Here is a 21,801-nt window from a genome sequence, read left to right as displayed (position 1 = left end):
CTCTTGTTGTATATAATTAGATTGTAAATAAGAGAAAGCTGTGACTGCTTAATAAAGGTGGCTTCTCGCGTCTTTTGTGTGTAGAGTTCACAGCAGCACCACAATTTGAAATGTCAACATAGCTGAAATTAACCACAAAAAGCTATAAAAGTAAACGAGCTAAGCCAAGCAGAAACCAAAGAATGGGTGAACCCATTGATTCAACAACGGGCTAACGACTAGTCTTATGTACTTGTACTGTTGTGTGAACATACATCAATGCTAAAGGGTGGACAGGTGGATTTTCCCACAGGCTAACGACTAGAACTAATATATATTAAACATTACAAGCTATACTTACAACTAACGGTTATTGGATAATTAAAGTTTTGTTATCAAATATTACCGTGGGGCCTATCTCCTTCTTGGCGGAACGAGTCATATAAAAGAACTTCAAAATAATGAGAATGTATAAAAAAAGATGTTTTTAAGTTTGGAAAATGGTCACATTTTTCAGGATTTAATGTTACTTTCTGTGACGATCAAATTAACGTCATCGTTATCTGCAAAATTTGTTTGGTACTTCTTGATCCTCTCAATCATAACAGTTAATATTAGGCGTCAAATTAAAGCAATTATCACTCATCAAAAGATGACAATGGAAATTGATAGATTTCTCTATGTTCTTGTTAGAAGAGTCGCCAATCACTCCAACTTTAGCCCCCCTCCCCCCCCCCTCCCCCTGCACCCTCACCTAAACGTCAAAATCAACGCCTGAAATATTCAGTTGAAAAAAATAGCGTGGACTTTTTCCAACCTCGACCTCAGGACCTGCTGTTTCTTCTTGTATATGAGATAGCGCCGATTAAGGAGAGCCCTGGGACAAGGTTGGACTTTTTTGGGTTTTGGAAAAACTTTTTAAAATAATAAGTCCACAGAACCCTATTGTTCCACACAGGTCCTTGCCCCTACCCCATACCCCCCTTAACAAAAAAGTTTTCCCTTCGTTACCCTGAAAATGATAACATTTTCGCGAACCATAAGAAGAAATAGCCATGAAAAACTGTGCTTGCTTAGGTAAGATGAACATTTTTAAAGTTTAATTCTGATAGCTAAATGACATTATAAAAATACTACACACAATTGAAAATTTACCTATAATACACAATATATATAAATCTAAAAAAAATACATTTGAGAAGTAGCCAGTAAGCATCGGTTGACCACTTGGAAAATAAAAAGCATATTAGAGAGACCATCAAGTTTTGTAAGCTTGTGTGTTCATTGAAGATCCTGATAATATTAAAAAACACAACACTGATTAGCATTTAAAACGTCATATAGCAGTTGGAAGCTACGTGCCTTTTTCTCTTAAATTCCAGCCCGTTTATTTGAATAGTTTCAACAAAAGAAGTCAAAATTAACTTCACACAAGTTGTATTTTCCTTTCGTCTATGTGACTGCTTTGTTATTTATGAAACATTTTTTAGCTTCATTACATGGAAAATCTTTACCACAACAGATAAATATGAAACAAAGCAACGAAAACAAAACAGAACAACCGAACCCAATTCGTAGACTGCGACGTTTCCTTCCACAAAGTGCAGGATCTGTGAACAACATTTTAAGCATGTTAGGTTTGCATCCAATTAAGGCAGCCAGTTCGTCACCATATGGGATAACATCTACCTGGTAAGAGAAGTGTTGATAGAGATAATAAAAGTCGCATTGTCAAAGCAAGTACAATTTTTTTTTCAGATTTAGCTTTTTGCGCAACGATTGTTAGACACCTTCTGTTTTTCTTTTATTTTGCTTTTTTGCATATATTTTCGTTTGATTCACATGGATTATATGCGTGACACATCGGACATTTGCACGTCTAGGTTGGAAATTAAACCAGTGAGGTTAAAGAATGCTTTCGTTGTAGCTTAAATAAGTGCTGTTAATTTTTAAACTTACTTTTAATGCACGAATATCAAACATATATTGTAATTTCAGCTATTCCTTGCTTTAGTTGTTCATATACGATGGAGGTTTTACCATACTGATGTAAGTACAATATATATAGTCACGTCACGTGATCCAAGGCTGGCATTATAGATTTCTAAGTCAATTACAGTTCTTTATTCAATTAGCAATTTTTTTAAAAAATATATAGCTTTAAACTTAGGATAAATTTAAAAAGTAGCTAACAAGTCACTTTCACATTTTTCACATTATAAACATCTTTTAAATGAAATGAATGTGAATATAATTTGCTCATGAGTTAAGTGAGAAATTTATACGAAGAGAATAAATATTACATGGAAATAGGTTTTTATTTTCCGATCAATAGATTTAAAACTCACCTGCGTCTACCATTTCGATATTTTTAAAGGTAGTTATTGCTTTCGTAGGTAGCATGCATTACCTCATCAAAAGCCGATACGTTATTCTTTTGCCCGTATATGAAATTAAATACTAGATAGTACGTAGTTAAATATAAATGTATATGTAAATGACACAAAGGAAAAGGAAATATAGTCATACAGTCGACGCTCGTTATTTCGACAATTCGTTTCTCGAAAGAATTTCATCGGTTCCTTCGGCATTTCAACCGTCCGCAGGCTAAAACGCGTCCAGTATCTCGACTACTCGCTATCTCGAACTTTCCCTACCTCAAACTATTTTTACGGTCCCTTGAGTACATTTTCAATCAGAAAAACGTTCGAACGTTCGAATTTCCCAAACTTTCTCAAAATCTAGATTTCGAATTTGTACAATTTTCACTTCGTTTACTCATCATGCATCATGGCAGAAAGGGTAAGCTCGAGGTAAAAAGCAATGTAGCATTTTGAATTTTTTCATATGTTTAACTACATATAGCATGAGAATAGTATTAATTGACTCTTCTGATAAATAGTCCATCCTTAACCAGGTTTAAGAATTTATATGATGTGTGCATGGTTTTGGCAAACTTTCCTTATCTCGAATTTTTCCACGACCGTCGCTCCTAAGTAAGTGCTCTGCTATAAAGCCATTATACATACAGCTTTTAGCTTGGGAAAATCAAGTTGAAATTTTGATCCTTTTATTTCTTCTAGGACATGTGGAAAGTCCCAAATTTCATGAAAATCTTAGAAATCAACAACCACACTGGCATTTTGGTGGGCTAATATATCATCATGTTGCCTACAATATATTAACAAAACGAAATTCGCAACTTATAGATTGTTGAGGGTTTCTTTCCTTCGCTTGTTTTTCAGATCTTTCCTGAAGCTAAATTTAATAGATGATGAAAACCTTTCCTTGCCTCATTAATTCTTTTTTTCAAAGACGAACTAGTAAAAGCAAAAAATAAGCCTTCGGTTTAAGTTCACATAAAAAAGCAACACTTTCTGTTTCCAATGAACTTACATTTAAAACATTCCGCCCGCTCCTTATCTCTACTTTTCTAACGGTCTTTAGCGCTACTTATCGCTACTTTTGCTTCAAGTAAAAACTAAATTTATTATCATCTCATTTAATAAATAGCTAAAATGATTTCGACCATTGCCAGTCGATGATAGAAATTTTTAAAAAAGAAAACAAAATTCCAACCTATTAACTTTAACTGTATTAAGTTTGTGCTAAGTAAAATGATCTAATTAAATATCTTCAACATTAACGATTGCAATTCGGATGCGCTATGAGACCAATTTCTCTGTGTTTTGTATTAAACTGCTTATATGGCAATTTAGGTCAAAAAAATTAGCAACAAGGAAATTTACTTACATTATTTTCTTTGCATGCTTTGCAGCACGACTGGTTTTGCGCTATAATAAAGAGTAATGGTAAGCTTTTTAATCTCATTGCAAACTAAACTTCATACCACTAGGAAAGCATTAATTTAACATCTTCGAAATTATATCATTGAGCGTAAAATATGGAATTTTTTTGTTTTTGTTCTGTTTGCTGTTCAGTATTTAAAATACTATATTGTTCATTGTATTTTAGAGAATGGGGAATTTTTGAAGGATTGTAGCTACGTGCATAAAGAGAGGACAAGAACAGCACTGTACTATTATTTTGTTATTTCTTCGTCACTATTAACTCTACAAACTGTGCTGTATTGTACTCTCATCTTTAAGCATTCCCAGGGTACACATTAAACAGTGAACAAAATAACAATAAGGATGCAATGTTCATTCGATATTACCCAAGGGCTCAACTTGACAACTTTGATATTTCTATATCAGTCTTTTAATACGTTTCAAGACACTGATTAAAGTTTTTCTCCTATTTTCATTCAAATTAAAAAAAAACAGTGCTTACTTGTCGCCGCTGGATTTGGAGGCCAGCAACACCATTGTGCTCCTCCAAACCCCCCCCCCCACACTGTTCACCTCAGCGTATAACTAAAAAAACTGAAAAAACAAATTTCTTGCATTATACATATTTTTGTCTAAAATTTCTTGGATTTGGATAAAATTGGCAAGTTTTAACAAATTGATTTTATAAACCTGCTTATACATTCTAATACACTAGTTTTCATGAATAGTGATTTACTTCATGAATTTTTATGAACCATTGGACTCCTAAATTCCCGGTTCCATTTTTTGACCAGGTGTGATGATGCCATTACAAAAAACACAGATAACATCTTTTTATTTACGAAATAAATACCTGTAAAAAGCTACTCGTGACACCGGGATGAACGCTTCAAATACACAGATAATACTCTGGTCAATAAGTTTTATTTATTATTTATAAAAAATTTAAACACAGGAAAAACGGTCTCAGGGGCGGATCTAGGGTTAGGCAGCCTAGGCAATTACCTAAGCCTAATTTTGTGGCCTAGAAAAAAAAATCTATAAATTTAAAATAATCTATAAAAAAAGAATTATTTTTGTAAATTGGTTTTGGCTTTCGGCGTGGATTTGGCATCCGCCGATTTCGACTTTATGACGATGCGGCGTTTTATGAATTTGTTCATCATTGATATATTACTTAAAAGCAAACCCGAGGCAAAAGTGTCGATTCGCCTAAAACGTCCGCAGGTTTTACAGTTCCGAATGAATGAAAATCACAGGTGGAAGAACAAACGCCTAAAACGTCCGCGGGTTTTCAAGTTTCAATGAATGAAATTCCCAAAAACGTCCGTGGGTTTTTAAGTTAAAACGTCTAAAACGTCGGTGGGTTTTTAAGTTAAAACGTCTAAAACGTCCGTGGGTTTTTAAGTTAAAACGCCTACAACGTCCGTGGGTTTTTAGGTTAAAACGTCTAAAACGTCGGTGGGTTTTAAGTTTATACGTATAAAACCACCACGGCTATGGTTGCATGGACGACAAGTGGATGCTTCTTTATCAACATGATTTAGCTGGGTCAGGTCTAATTGCAGGAAGCACTTCAAGTGGCTAGAATATATCAAAGCAATTGTATGCTAGCTAAGTTAAATGAAAAAGTTTTAAATTTGGAAACCCTTTCAGCTATTAAAAGAATTGGAAATGCTGGAGGGACGTGTGCCATGTTGTTGTCTCAAACCAAACCTTCATCCTGCCTCTGCAAGAGACAATAAATTCATTGCTTTAAAGTAAGTAATACTTGAAATATTTTATTTTAGCTGCTCCTGAAATCTAGCCACTTTTGTGTCAAGAAACATTCTTAAGAGTGGTAAAGCACCAGATGTTCTTACAAAACGTGTGATTTAAATCTTTTTCTTATCAAAACAAAAGGTTTTAACTTGACCTCGATCAAATGCATTCTTTGTTTATAAAAGCCTAATGCTAAACGAGATAACTGAGGCAATATATGTAAACACTGTCTTGGCAGTCGAAAGATGTTTCAAGTTGTATGTTAAGAAGTTTTGTATAGAGTAATGCTAGCTACAGCTGCATGTATATTAGTTGGAATTTTGTTAGATTTTTTGTTTATAGTCTTGAGGGCTTCGTGTATCTTTTTCATAACTGCAAAAGTGTAAGCTAAATGTAAATAGGTCTACAGATCCCCTTTCCCTGGGGATCTACAGATAGGTAATATTCAAATGTTGTCAGTCCCTGAAATCATAAGCACTCGGATATGTGCTCCTTAAGCAGGTAGACGACAAAAAGTTCAAAATACTTTGTGTTCTCTAAAAAATCGATGTTTACAGTATGAGATATACTTAAATGTAAAATGATTCTACCTCGTCCCAATGCCAAATTTATGTTTAGCATATACTTTTCGATTGTAAGTGTTCCTAAGAACTAAGGAATGTTGGAACTTTAAAACAGTAAATTTTATATGCAACATCCCACTGCTCATTTTAAAAACTTTTAGGAACACGAGGAGCTCCTTAACTTTCCCATGCTGCTTGTAATTCTGATAAAATTGCTAAAAACAAAAGAATGAAGCAATACCTAATCTAAGAATAGTCCAAGTTTGTTTTATAATATTTCTTCTCTTCTGTTGAACGTATATTTTTGTTTTAGGATAAGATATAATGATGTCAGCTTGGTACCTGTGTTGAATATTCTACTGACAACGAAAATCATCATCAATTAAAAAGCACATGAGATTTGTTATGAATCCTTATAATATTGGAAAACTGTAAACAAAGGATATATAACTATATATCAAATGGATGGATATGATATCAAAATGACTTGTACTGATAGAAATGATTTTCACGTAAAACGATACAGATCGCAACAAGAAGAATATGTATTTGTGATGGCGAGTAGCAATCAGAAGGGCCAGCAAGAAATTTATCATAATTTAATCTATCCAGGTATATCGACCTGGTAACTCTTGTTGCGTACTGTTATGCAAAAGTTCTACTCTTAATAAACCCAGAGTTAAACAGGCATTGGATGTTTTCATTTCCATCGGATCCAAGTTTGAGAAAACAATGGGTAAGCATCATTTCAAGATATCGTAGAAGGGGAGGTGTGATGTGTTCACAGTAAACAAGAACACAAAAGTTCTGGAAGTCCACTTTGAAGTACACTGTGTAAAATTAGGTTTTGGTTGTGAACGGAAAACATTAATCAATGGCTCTGTGCCATATATATTTACGTTCAAACAAAATAATACAACACAAAAAAGGAAAAGTCTGAAAAAAGAGCACTTCCAGTAGTAGTCGAAGCAGATTCTGAAAGCACATATGAAAGTTCTTCATCTGATTCTGCTGAGATCACTGAAGAACAACCTGGTTTTTTTCACTCCTGATGAATTAGAAACTATCAAAACTGAGAATTCAATGTTGTAAGAAAAACTAATTGATGATACTATAAACGACTTTAAGCTAGGTGTGTGTAATGTTAATTTAATTTACCCTTTTGGGTTTAATACAGAATTTACATCAAACTCATTGGGTTGTGTTTCGTTTTGTTTTGATTTATTTGAAGTATTTAATTAATATTAGTAACAACCTTGATGTTATGTTCTAATGGTAGTTGTTTTGTGTGACAATGTAGATGGAACAAGAAAGCTAGCATATTTAATGTTGTTTTTTCTTTTTCGTGCACTGTTAATACAATGAGTAAAATCAACCCGTTTGTCAACCCTAAGCATACCTTCTTGCAGTTTTAATATTCTTGGATTTATGTTACACAAACTATAATTAATTTTAGGATCATATAACGTTAGATGGATACCTTTTTGTCAGCATTACATTTTACAGGGCTGACCATAACTAAGTCTTTAAAAATTCTGTTTTTACTTGGGGCAAATGTAGTTGTTGATGTGAAAATACTATCAGCAGATATGAATAGTTCATCCCTAAACTTTCTGCCACGCTTCAAAGTTTTAATAATTGCCACACTGTGCTGTTTACCACTATTTTGCCGATGCTTTTAAATTTCTTTTATCGTAAACGGTGGCATTCCCTCCATGTTTTCCCTTACGCTTTTTCTTTAATTTCATCGAAAACAAATTCTACATTTTCCGTAATTTTATTAAGCAAAACTTTCTCGGTATCCACGCCAAATATGCATCCTTTGTGCGTATTATCGAAGAAAGAAAGCCGTGAATCTGGTCACTTTACAGTTGTCAATGTCCGTCTGTTCTTCTTCACGCCAACATTTTCTTGATTATTTGCGCCGATGAGGTATATAAAACGAAAATTGCATCAATTAATATTAATGATAGTTAAAGTTTGCGATGCTTTCCAAGCGACCGAAGACCGAAGCTTGATCGAGGATGCAACACCGGCATTTATACCATTCTCATGCGCATACGCATAACCCGAAAAGTCGGGTTACATTGTAGTGTAGAATCTAAAAACAAACTTCGTTCCCCACTTATCGCAGAACGTCGGAAACAGAGCTTCTTTTCACATCTTCCTAACAATAATTGGAACAGAAAAAACAGAACTCGATACACGTATCCAACAGCTGGTGGAAGATACACTTCAATGTCACCAAGAGCACACATTGGCAGCTGCTCGTTTCTTAGACAGCCAACAGTCAAAGATTGATAAAGCATTGGAATCTCAAAAGAAATTGGCCAGCGTCAATCTAAAAGGGAAAGGAAATCAACACCAATTTAACTTTTGCCAAAACGTTATGGACAAATTTGATAAGGCAGTGGACAGTTTGGCAGATAAGAACATCTCATTAAGTTGGCAGACAGAAAAGATTGAGCAACGGTAATGAATATTTAAGTGACGACCTAGCGTCTGATTCAGAAGACGAAAAACTTATAAATCGAGCAGTCCGTTCAGCCAATGCTAAAAGCGAAAAGCGCCGAAAATTAAAGCAACGCACTTTACCCCAACGAATGAACTTTGATCGTAGTAGACCAGCATCCCAATTTCAAACGTACTTTGACCCAAGGTACTCTGGAACAAGAGAAAGTCCTCGCCTAAGCGAAAACATTGTATGCTGTGGCTGTGGTAGACTGGGTCATTATTCCGCACATTGTCCTTTTTCACGAAGCAAGAATACGATGGTACAACAAGTCACTCATAACGAATTGAAAAAACACAAACAATTTTAGTTTTCGAATCTACTTTTTGAGTTTAACACTTTTATAATTTAATGTCATTCTTTGCGTTTTTACTTGTTTTAGATCATTCTGTAGTGGGAAAATTTCAACAAAATTTGGATGAGCTTGATACGTCACCTTTCGTTTTAAGTATGATAGAGCATGGCTATCGCCTACCTTTTAACCTTCAACCGCCATCGTTTGCCGCTAAGAACAATGCCTTGAGTCTAAAACATAAAGAGTTTGTAGCGCATAATATTAAGCAACTTTTAAAAGACGGTTGTATCAAAGAGGTTTTTAACGTTCCATATTGTTGCAACCCGCTTACAGTAGCAGAAGGAAATAAATTACGATTGGTTTTAGATTTAAGACATGTGAACGATTACTTAACTTTCCCAAAATTTAAATACGAAGATTTAAAAATCGTATCACAGCGTCTTGAAACTGATTATTACTTCTCAACGGTTGATTAAAAACATGGCTACCATCACATTCCAATTCATGAGCATGATCGAAAGTATTTGGGATTTTCCTGGACTTTTCCAGATAACACAGTTTTCTCGTTTTACCATTCGGTCTGGCTAGCGCTTGTTACGCGTTTACAAAGCTGACAAGACCTTTGTTAACAAAATGGCAAAAAGACGGTATAAGATCTACTATGTATTTAGATGATGGTATTTTTGGTTCAAAATTATGAGAGACAACAAAAAAGCTGGATTATTCAAAACGATTTAGCAAGAGCAGGACTCACCATTAATCTAGAAAATCAACGTTTGAGCCTCGTGAAATTGGAAAATGGCTCGGCTTTAACATCGTTACTCGCACTAGCAAATTTTACGTTTCATCTGAAAAATTAAGTAAACTTTTCTCACTTGTGAAATTAGCATTAAACAGCGATCGTATAAGCGCAAAATTTATCTCAAGAATTGCAGGACGAATTATCTCAATGACTTTAGCTTTTATGGCCCTTTAACAAGACTTTTTACAAGTCACATGTACCGCTTTATACAATTTCGTTCAACTTGGCAAAAATTCGAAACTTTGGACGAGATTTTTTACTGCGGAAGAAAGACATACAAGTTCTACTTACAGGGAACTTTTAGCTGTTAAACCTATTCTGCAAGCGGTAGGCCCACGTGTAAAAAATGAATCAGTTCAATAGTTTTCCGATAATGGTAATGTCACTCGAATAATAGAAGTAGGCAGCAGGAGACCACATTTACAAAAACTCGCTTTAGAAATCTTTGATGCTTCAATGAGTTATAATATCAAATTACAATCGTCGTGGATCCCGAGGGAGGCAAAGAATAAAGCAGATTTTTTATCAAAAATAATTGACTCCGACAGCTGGGATTGATTACGAATCATTTAATTACATTTAACAGAGGTTTGGCATTTTTACAGTCAATCGTTTCGCCGATGACAAAAATAAGAAAATTTACACTTTTAAATCAAAATATTTTTGTCCGAATTCGCGTGGTGTTAACGCGTTCACTTACAATTGTTTCGGTGATTTTAATTCGTTGTATCTTTTACGAAATTGTAAAAATAGATTCCGTTCGGAGTTAATATGGCAATCATCATATTTCTGGCCATTGTTAACTCCGAACGGAATCTATTTTTACGAATTCGTAAAAGATTACTTGTTATTAGATCTTTATTTTTATAATTATACCGCCAGTAAAACCGTATTTGAAGTTTAAATCTTTGGCTTTGTTAGTGGAATTTATTACAGATTAAAAAATCAACTTTTGTTATTTTCTCTGTAACAAAATTGACACAAGGACAACTGCCGCACGGGTGAAAAATGCCTCGGACGGGCGTATGTGAATAACCGCCGGACGGGCGTATGTCTTAAATCGCCGAACGAGCGTGTGCATTAAATTAGCCAGAACCACTAAAGGTTAGGTTTTCTAAAAACTCATATATAGGAGGCTTATTTAGATTAACAGATCACATCAGTGTTGGTATTTGGGAAAAACTAGACGCGATACAAAACACTGCATTTAAGTCGAAAGCAGCAACTTACGCGAAGGAAACTATTATTAAATACAAAAGAGCTTGGCAAAAGCGGGTAGATTGGAGATCTAAATATACAGAAGTCAACCGTTGTCCTGCCGACCCATTTTTCGTATGTATTTATTTTAACGACTTGGTTATAGAAGGCTGTTCAATAAGTACAATAATTTCAGCACTTTGTGGAATACGCTGGGGACACATTAATGTAGGCTTTTCGTCGCCAACAGACCACTCAATTGTTAAATTAGCCTTTGCAGGCGCAAAACGATTAGTCGGTAAAACGTGCAATAAGAAAGAGCCGTTCACAGTGGACATAATTAAAGAGATAATTGCATATTATGGAGAAAGTTCAAACTTATGCACATGAGGTTTATAGTGTTACGCGTGTTAGGATTTGCCGGATTCTTTTGCATTGGCGAATTATTAGCTTTGAAAGTTAAGGACTTGGAAGATAAACAAGATTCATTTGAAATTATTGTTAAAAAATCTAAAAGAGCTAAGAGCATGTCATATTGTGTACATAGCTCACACTGGTAATTCCACATGTCCAGTAACCTGATTACGAAAGTATCTGTGTATGACTAATTTGAAATTTCAGCCGGATTCTTATTTAATTTGTCGTTTGGCGAAAACAAAGACAGGCCACATTGTATTAGGGCACCTTTCTATATCCTACGAAAGCGCAAGAAAAACATTTCACGAACATTTGAATACAATTCAAAAAGTACCGGAAAATTTTGGGTTACATTCTTTACGCTCAGGTGGAGCTAGTGCTGCTGCAAATAACAGCGTCACTGACAGAATGATAAGTAAACACGGCAGGTGGTCATCAAGTTCCAGTAGGCACGGGTACATAAAATATGGCAAATCTCAACGACTCTCTATAAGCAAAGATTTAGGATTGTAACAAAAATTGGTCCTCTTTTAACTCTCCTACCAATATAACAAGTTACTCCAATACTGTTGTTTTTTCAGTTGTAATTATTGTTAGGAAGATGTGAAAAGAAATCAATTTTACGACTAAAATATAAAGAACCTGAGACGATTTTGTTGACTCTAAATGACAATTATAGTGTATAAATACGAAAAATCGCAAATACATGATTCTCGTCACTAAAATATATAGAACCTCAGACGAGGTTGTCGTCCCTAGATGACAATTATCTTGTATCAATACGAAAAATCGCAAATACATAACACTCGTCTCTTTTAAATGCCTCGTTTATCAACTTTACGACTAAAATATATAGAACCTGGGACGCTGTTGACCCTAAAGTAAAATTATCCTGTATCAATACGAAAAATCGCAAATATATGAGACACTCGTCTCTTTTAAATGCCTCGTTTATCAATTCTACGGCTAAAATATAAAGAATCAGAGACGAGGTTGTCGTGCCAAAATGACGATTATCTTTTATCCATACGAAAAATGGCAAATATACAACACTCGTCTCTTTCAAATGCATCGTTTATCAATTCATCCACTAAAATATATAGAACCTGAGACTAGGTTGTTGACTGTAAATGCCAATTATCTTGTATCCATACAAAAAATCGCAAACACATGACACTCGTCTCCTTTAAATGCCTCGTTTATCAATTTAACCACTAAAATATATAGAACTTGAGACAAAATTGTTGACCGTAAATGACAATTATCTTGTATCCATACGAAAAATCGCAAATATATAACACTCGTCTCTTTTAAATGCTTCGTTTATCAACTTTACTGCCAAAATATAAGAACCTGAGATGAAGTTGTTGACCCTAAAGTACAAATATCCTGTCTCAATACAAAAAATCGCAAATATTTGACACACTCGTTAATTTTAAATGCCTCGTTTATCAATTTTACGGCTAAAATATAGAGAACCTAAGGCGAGGTTGTCATCCCTAAATGAAAATTGTCTTGTATCAATACGAAAACTCGCCAATATATAACACTCCTCTCTTTTAAATGCCTCCTTTATCAACTTTACTGGTAAAATAAGAGAACCTTAAACGAATTTGTTGAGCCTAAAGTACAATCATCTTGTATCAATAAACCTCAGACGAGGTTTTCGTCCCTAAATGACAATTATCTTGTATCAATACGAAAAGTCGCAAATATATAACACTCGTCTCTTCTAAATGCCCCGTTTATCAATTTTACGGCTAATATATAAGAACCTGAAACGAGGTTGTTGACCCTAAAGTACAATTATCCTGTATCAATACGAAAAATCGCAAATGTATGAGACACTCGTCAATTTTAGATTCCTCTTTTATCCATTTTAGGGCTAATATATAAGAACCTGAAACGAGGTTGTTGACACTAAAGTATAATTACCCTGTATCAATAGGAAGAATTGCAAATATATGAGACAGTCGCCAGTTTTAATTGCCTCGTTTGTCAATTTTACGGCTAGAATAAATAGAAACTGAGACGACATTGTCATCCCTAAGTGACAATTGTCTTGTATCAGTACGAAAAATCGCAAGTATATGACACTCGTCTCTTTTAAATGCCTCGTTTGTCAATTTTACGGCTAAAGTATATAGAACCTGAGACGAGGTTGTTTACCCTAAAGTACAATTATCCTGTATCAATACGAGAAATGGGAAATATATGAGACACTCGTCAATTTTAAATTGTTCGTTTATCAACTTTAGGGCTAAAATATAAGAACCTGAAACGAAATTGTTGACCCTAAAGTACAACTATCCTGTATCAATACGGAAAATTGCAAATATATGAGAGACACTCGTCAATTTTAAATGCCTCCTTTATCAATTTTACGACTAAAATATATAGAACCTTGTGCTATATCGGACGACATCTTTTTAATACGTCGATATCCAAATAATATGTAGGTTATCATGGCATAGGGTAGGAGTATAGCAATATATAAACGCACCTCCATTTTTATTCTCCTGTAGACGCAAGGCGGTAATGGCCTCTGGCAATCGTTGTCATCTGGTCCGGTTGTACGATCCGTTTATAGTCTTCCCTGTTGATTGCCAGCTTGTTCACCTCCTGGGTATAGACCTTATGGTTCCTATTTTGAAATAGAACCTGACTCCTGTATATATCAACACCCTCTTCCAGATATTGCCGATAGTCGTCGAAGGTGATAGATTTCTTCGTCACACATCGCTTTACGCCTTTGGCTTTGCGATCACCGCCCTCCGGTGCAAGGCTTTTATATTCGTATGCCTTGGCCCTCAATGTAATGAACTCTGTCATGACCTTCCCACCCAGTTCATCCTTCATCAAGACCACCACTTTCTTGTTTTTTCCTATAGGGAATGGCCTTCTATCATCGGTATTATACGCACTTGTATCGAATCTTTTTTCGACGTCCTGCGCAATATCCTTGTAAAAATCATGTGTCTTGATATGGTAAACGAAGCTGTCTGTATCCATGTAGCATAGCTGCAACTTACTACCATATAGGGGCTGCATATAGTCGTAGTGGAACTCATACATCACCATTTTTGACATGTCCAGGATGGCCCGACCTATATACACGGGCTTGTTCATCTTAATTTCGGTCTTGCCCATCTATACACCTAGGAGGTGCTTGCTAAACCGATTTACACCCTTGAAATTCGGTTTCATCACGAGTTTTGTGACTTCTCCTCGTTTGTGACTAGTTGAATGTTATGGCGGTTTCGAATATTTGCCATGGTCTTGCCAAACACCGAGAGGTTCATCAATTTGTAAAAGTTGGTCTTGGTGTCCCTTGCATCTTCTACCGGGATTAGCAGACTCTCGGAATCTGCATAGATGGCAAAGGGTACCTTGAATTGCTGCTGGCCATCTCCATAGTATTGCCATTTTTTGGCCTTCATTGGCATTGTGATCTTAACGGCGTCGTGATCGATGCAGTACCGATAATGCTTATCCTTCGATTCAGCTGTGGGAAAGCCTTGTAGACAATTTAAGCAAAAATGCATTGGGTTCCTATTTTTCGAGATCTCCTTGCCCAGGAGCCGTGATAGGCTTTTGACGGTAGTATAGTGGTTCTTTTTATCATCCATGGTGTACAATAGAGTCACCACCTTGGTGCTTCCGTTGTGCACCGATCGCCTCAAGATATTGATCTTCTTTCCCGTTATGTATAGGACATTCACCGCAATGTCGGGGTTATTCGCCTGAAATTTGTGTATGCTTTTGATACTTGTTGGGAACTCTATACCTTGCGAATTGTAGAGATCTACGTAGGGTTTCATCTGAGATACTCTATTTGGATTCTTCCCTATCTCCTCATGACGGAGTGATGCTATAATGGTCCATTTGAAACACTCCTCGTGCCCATTCACTAGATTAATGACAGACTTCTTTGAGACTATCCATTTAGATAGTTCGATGTAGGATGAATCCCTTGTCAGGCGTAGCCTGTGAAAGTCTACGTCAAGGTATAGTATTCGACTAATTGTAAAGCCACTTTGGGGTAATGCCGGATTTTTCACATGTGTTTTAATCTGAGCAAACATCCTATCCAGCACGTCATCCACGTCGTTACCCTGAAATACTGAGGCCATATCACTATCACGAAAGACCTTTTTCACCTCGATGTACTTCTCACCATTAGTCCCCTCTATATTTGTTGGTTTTGTTCCACATTATCCAAAGCGACAGCTGTACCTTCGCTGATCCTATATCTTCTACCTGCCCCTCAACTAAAGTTTTCACATTTAGCCTCACCATCCCGATATACCCGTCGACGTCCGCTCCTCCTATATCGGGAATACGAAAACTTCGGAAGGTCTTATGGTGAGCATGCTTATGTTCCTGTGGGGTAAGATCTTGCCCTGGCTGATTGTCGAGATTTTGGATATCTTCGAGATAGTCTTCCTCAGCCTCTTTTTCCACCTCATCATAAAGCGTAGCATCAACTAGCCAGTTGTACCAACATCAGCATCTGAATTTTCACGATCGAACGATTTTTCAACATTTCCTGCCCCTCAAAAATGTCCATTGCCTCCGGCGTTATATGTCTAACTGGAACCCTCTTGGGTGGCCTCAAAGCGTAATGTGGTACATCCCCCGTACCTGGAAGCCTTTTAGGTGGTCTCGGGGCGTATTGTGGTACATCCAATAAAGAAATCAATTCGGCCTTGCGTAGCTTGTAATACCCCCTAAGTCCACGTGTTTTTGCAATATCACGTAACTGTTTCACGGTGTATGAATCCATTTCTTTATTGTATAGATTCTAACATTGTCGGAAGATTTCATTCATGCTCGACTAACACAGTTATTTCCCTTGGGGAATTAATCCTTTGATGTGCGCGTTGATTGTTATGGAATTGCGCTAGAAATTTACTCATTTGTAGCATCCTTATATGACGCCATCACTCTATATGGACTTACCCTTGAATTCTATAACTCAACACCGCATGGTACTGAATGGATTATTAGGGATTTGTTGTGCTTGACCGTACGCGTTTTAGGGATTGTGCCAAAAGTAACATTTCCCTATCTCTGTTGTTGACCCTAAAGTAAAAATTATCCTGTATCAATACGAAAAATCGCAAATATATAACACTCGTCTCTTTTAAATGCCTGTTTTATCAAATTTACAGATAAAATATATAGAACCTGAGACGAGGTTGTCGTCCCTAAAAGACAATTATCCTTTATCAGTACGAAAAATCACAAATATATGAGACTGGTCTCATTGAAATGCCTCATTTATCATTTTTACGGCACTTATCCTGTATCAATACGAAAAATTGCAAATACATGACACTCATAACTTTGAAATGCCTCGTTTATCAATTTTACGGTTAAAATATATAGAACCTGAGACGAGGTTGTCGACCCTAAATGACAATTATCTTGTATCAATACGAAAAATCGCAAATACATGGCACACTCTGAAAGGCCCCGTTTATCAATTTTACGACTAAAATATATAGGAACTGAGACGAGGTTGTCGTCCCTAAATAACAATTATCTTGTATCAATACGAAAAATCGCAAATACATAACACTCGTCTGTTTTAAATACCTGGTTTATCAATTTCACGGCTAAAATATAAGAACCTGAAACGAGGTTGTTGACCCTAAGTGACAATTATCTTGTATCAATACGAAAAATCGCAAATATGTAACACTCGTCTCTTTTAAATGCCTGTTTTATCAAATTTACAGATAAAATATATAGAACCTGAGACGAGGTTGTCGTCCCTAAATGACAATTAGCCTTTATCAATACAAAAAATCACAAGTACATCACACTCGCCTCTTTTAAATGCCTCGCTTATCAATTTTACGGCCAAAATATATGAAAACTGAGGCGATTTTGTTGACCCTAAATGACAATTATCCTGTATCAATACGAAAAATTGTAAATACATGACACTCGTCTCTTTTAAATGCTTCGTCTATCAATTTTACGGCTAAAATATATAGAATCTGGGACAAGGTTGTCGTCCCTAAATGACAATTTTCTTGAACCAATACGAAAAATTGCATGTATATAACACTCGTCTCTTTCAAATGCCTCTCATGCTGCCATTACGTATATTATCCATTATTGCTGCATTATGCAGCTTGATCGAACAACATTGTACTTGTGCTTCATACAAATTTATAAATTACTGCTCCCCTAATTAAAGTACAGTTGTCGTCAGGTTAACATTTATGACAATAATCTTACATGAAAAAATGGCTGAAAAAGTTTCGGTTCTTTTCAAAGAGGTCGAATGTCCTCTTCCTTACGGTTACGCTTGCGCTTACGCTTTTTAAATAATTCTTTTCCCTCAATCTGCATGATTTCAATAATTTTTGTATTTGTCCATTAGAGCCCTACATATGTCAAATTTTTGGATCCGATACCTCATCGCCTTTACTTGAATCTTACAAAAACTTTATTTCATCAAGGGAAATTATCCCGCATGATAACCACATAAAACTTTTGCATTATATTTAGGAAAGGATAAATGATTAAAAAACTATTGAAATAAAGCTTTTCGTGAAGGGCGTATTGCTAACTAATCAGATAGTGGAATTATCAAACTCTTCTATGAATTCGGGTACTTAAATAATCCAATTTCCTGATACAACCGATTTTACACTAAAATTGAAAGAAATCAGATTTCGTGCCATTTTTGGGTTTTTCATGAGAATTTTGTGAAAGTCGGAAGATGTGGTAAATAATTTTTCGTAGCTTTTAAAAATTTTTTTATTCATTCTAACAACGCAATTAAATTTTGAAAACTTTTGGGCACAGTGTCAGCTGTTTGCCTTTCTGTGAGTGAGTATGGTTGTCCACGGCACAAAGATTGCCAGTCACGTTCTTTGGGCTCGAACATTGTTTTCTCAAGCTTGGCCGTTCAAGTTTACCAAACACGAGGTCCATTTGTTATTTATGCTACAATGTTGGCCGCCCGTTGTAAATATATTTCTAGCCCGGGAATACATGTGCGTGCCGCATCTCACGGAATAGAGAAAAAACAAGTTTGTCCCTTTTCACATCTTCTGTACTGATTTTCTTCAAATTAATTTTATTTTACTGTAAATTATTCCTGTTTTGACACTTTATATTAACATATAATACAGCGTGTACCTCTATTGAAGAACAGATAATATAAACTATATAGGTGAACACAACAGGGTGGAGTGATATCAATATTTACATATCTTAAGTGGTCACAGTTTAAAACTTTCGTTTCATCAAATTCGAAAACGCTGCATTGTTAACACTGTTTTTTGATAGCGTGGTAAAAGCTAATTTTGGAATGATGTGTTGCAAACATGTTTTTGGTATATATACATTCATTCCTTAGTGCACATGGTCGCATTGTCAAAGCAAGTACAATTCTTTTTTGAGATTTAGTTTTTGGCGCAACGATTGTTAGACGCCTTCTTTTTTTCTTTGATTTTGTTTTTTTTGCATACATTTTCGTATGATTCATATTGTAATTTCAGCAATTCCTTGCTTTAGTTGTTCATAGGTCTCTGTAAGGCAGTTACAAGCCTTTATTATTTTGCTGTATGCAAACTTCAGCGACAACTTAATAAAAAAGAAATTAACATGCATTAAATTTGCCGTCGAAAAGTGATATTATAGCTTAGTGTGAACAGTCTGCAATATACTGCCATTTTAAAACTTATTACCAGTATAGAAAGTGTTGCGGAGAGGTTGACAAGGCAAAGGCATTAAGGAAAGGGCACGGCAATATATTTAGCGTTGCACGGCAAAGGCAGGCAAGATAACAGGAAAAGGAATCAGCAAGGCATGGGAGGCACAGGCAAGGGCATAGCAGGCAGGCACCAGAAAAGGCATAGGAAAGGAAGGGATTTATTAAGAACGGCAAGGAAAAGGAGCGACAAAGGCAGGCAAGAAAACAGGAATATGCATCACTCACTGTGTGCAGTAGCAGCTAGTTAAGGAAGTATATTTCGACGGCGTAAACCACGTGATCCATATTGTCCAATCACAGTTAAAATTTTTCGTTTTTTATAAAAGTTCACGTGATCTATTTTGTCCAATCAAAGCAAAAAATGTTTGTTTTTGAAAAACTTAGTTCCCAGCGCTTTTTGTATTAGCAAATGCACTGTTTATTCCGGACGCAATATTTCACGTGCCAATGACATTACGTATTGTTTATAATCTAATGAATCAAAAACTACTAAAATGTAGATAAACAGTATCCGGCGTCTGTTTTCTTACCAATAGGTTAAAGAAGTGTCGGTATGATATTTATTTACAGGATAGCCATTCAAAAGCTTGTATATTATATACCAAGTTTTTTCCATGGGTCCTGTTAGATTTCTAAGACAGAGAAAAAACAGAGAAAAACACAATGAACTAAGAAATATAAAAGGAATACAGATATAGTTGATAGTTTTGTTCTCAACTTTTTTCAACTGGCTCTAATTTTGTTATTATTCAGCCAGAGGTCGACTTCGAAGGTTCTAACTCGACCTGCGAGACAAGGGTATCCAAGTTTTTATGGGATGAAATAATTATTGTATTATCTGCATATAGGTGGTGGTGGTTTGAATTGATGACAGATTTCAAGTCATCAATATACAAAAGAAAAAGCAGGGGCCCAACACAGATCCCTGCGGCAAAGGTAAAAAGTCAGGGTAAAAATCAGAATATATATATATACATCATAGTATACGGAATATAATATCCTTAATACTGCAATGTATAGCTATATGTGCAACATAATTAATGTTTTCCCTAGCCCTGTCCAGGATTCGAACTTAGATCTCTCATTTATAAGAGTGTCATAGCCATTAGACCAACAGGGCATGGATGCATATATACTTTTATAGTTGCACATTATAGCCACACATGTTGTGCTAGATAGCTTTAGGTGTATGTAAGGGGTTTTCACAACCTTTAAAAAACAGTGATCATAACCTCCACTTCTTTCTTGAAAAATCTCATCACTTCGCTTCTAGCTGGCTGACTACGTTTAACACCATCTTTAAAACACAACAAAAACTCCATCGCCGTCACGTTGTCTCGCTCAATCAGATATTTACAAAAATTTACCAACAAATGACCAGATAAAATTACTGGGCAACACTGATAAAATATCAGAATTTTTTATAAATTTGATGTATAGGGACGAAATCGTATAGAAATCCTATATACTCTCCACCGTGCTTAGTTTTCACTTATATTTGGCTTATTTAATGAGGAAATGTGCTTCGCTACGCTCTGTGCGCTAGCGCGCACTCCGCTACTTTCCGCAAAAAGAGTGTGCTTTGGTGGCAGTTTTATTATTGACAATTTTATTTAACTGTCATATCATATTCTTGAAAACTTCCATGTCATCAATACGCTCAATCCACCGTGTTCGGCAGACATCTTTAAGTTTAGACTTATCAGAATTAGGACAATATTGAATGACATTTTTTTTCAAGGAGCTGTTACCTTTTTTGTGAAAAGTTAAAGAAGTAGGAAATTTCTTTCATTTTGTTCCAGCGTGAAGGAACAAGATTTCGCAACACAAAGGTTTAAACGGTGGCTATGACAATGAACATAAATAGCCTTTTTGTTAACTGACAGAAGACGAGCTGATAAACCATTTAAATGTCCAACAACTTTACCAGCCCCATCATAACCCTGGCCCCTGCAATTACTGAAATCTAGATTAAAATTTTGCAGAGCAGACAACATAAGCTGGGCTAAATCTGCACCAGTTAAACCCCTTTTTACAATGAAGAAATTTAAGAAAATCTTCCTTGATATTTCTACTTGAATCAACATAACGGATTACTAAAGAAAGTTGTTCCTTACTAGAATAATCTAAAAGTTCATCAGTCAGGACAGAGAAAAATTTATTCTTCCTAATTTCAGAAACAAATTTATTAGTTATTACCTTACCACAACAATTTATTAAATCATTTTGAGTGGTTTTGGAAATATATGTTGCGTTTTTAGGGCATTTTGATAAATGCTCTTTCAAATCAGTATCACCACCTCGAACTCGAAAATTCAGCAATTCTACAAAATTGCCAGTTCTTCCTACTAAATATTCCCCTGGAGCTGGATGATATTTACCATAATCACGATGTCCTCTTAGTGCAATACATTTCCGTCCACACAATATGATGGCATCTGTAATAGGAATCAGTTTCTTTCGGTTTTCTAATACAACAGTTTTCCTTTGGTTGTCAATTAAGACATCAATTAGTTAGGATTTACCTTCAACAGCATTTATCAGTGAGATAAAAGCAACTATGGTATCACTATGTATGCCATTGGGAACATTTTCATGGCGTTTGAAAGCAGCACATGCATCAGGCCAATCTGTTAATGGCTCACGTCACAGTTTCTTTATTTTATATGCCTTGGTTGGAAATCTGTCTCCAAATACCTCGTTTATCAATTTGACGGCTAAAATAGTTAGAACCTAAGACGAGGTT

The 21,801-nt window shown here is 35.6% G+C and overlaps 1 protein-coding gene across 1 annotated transcript; it reads left to right on the top strand.

Annotated features, from left to right (window-relative positions):
- The first annotated feature begins 11,286 nt into the window (after positions 1–11,286).
- Positions 11,287–11,830, top strand: LOC130629448 (uncharacterized). The gene is made up of 2 exons (XM_057442651.1): positions 11,287–11,439; positions 11,522–11,830. The coding sequence occupies exons 1-2, from the start codon at positions 11,287–11,289 to the stop codon at positions 11,828–11,830; spliced, it is 462 nt and encodes a 153-aa protein (XP_057298634.1).
- Positions 11,831–21,801: the final 9,971 nt, after the last annotated feature.

The sequence above is a fragment of the Hydractinia symbiolongicarpus genome, chromosome 1 (assembly GCF_029227915.1).
Source record: "Hydractinia symbiolongicarpus strain clone_291-10 chromosome 1, HSymV2.1, whole genome shotgun sequence".
NCBI lineage: Eukaryota > Metazoa > Cnidaria > Hydrozoa > Anthoathecata > Hydractiniidae > Hydractinia > Hydractinia symbiolongicarpus.
The sequence above is the reverse complement of the archived record's forward strand: the minus strand, read 5'-3'. Positions and strand labels throughout refer to the sequence as shown.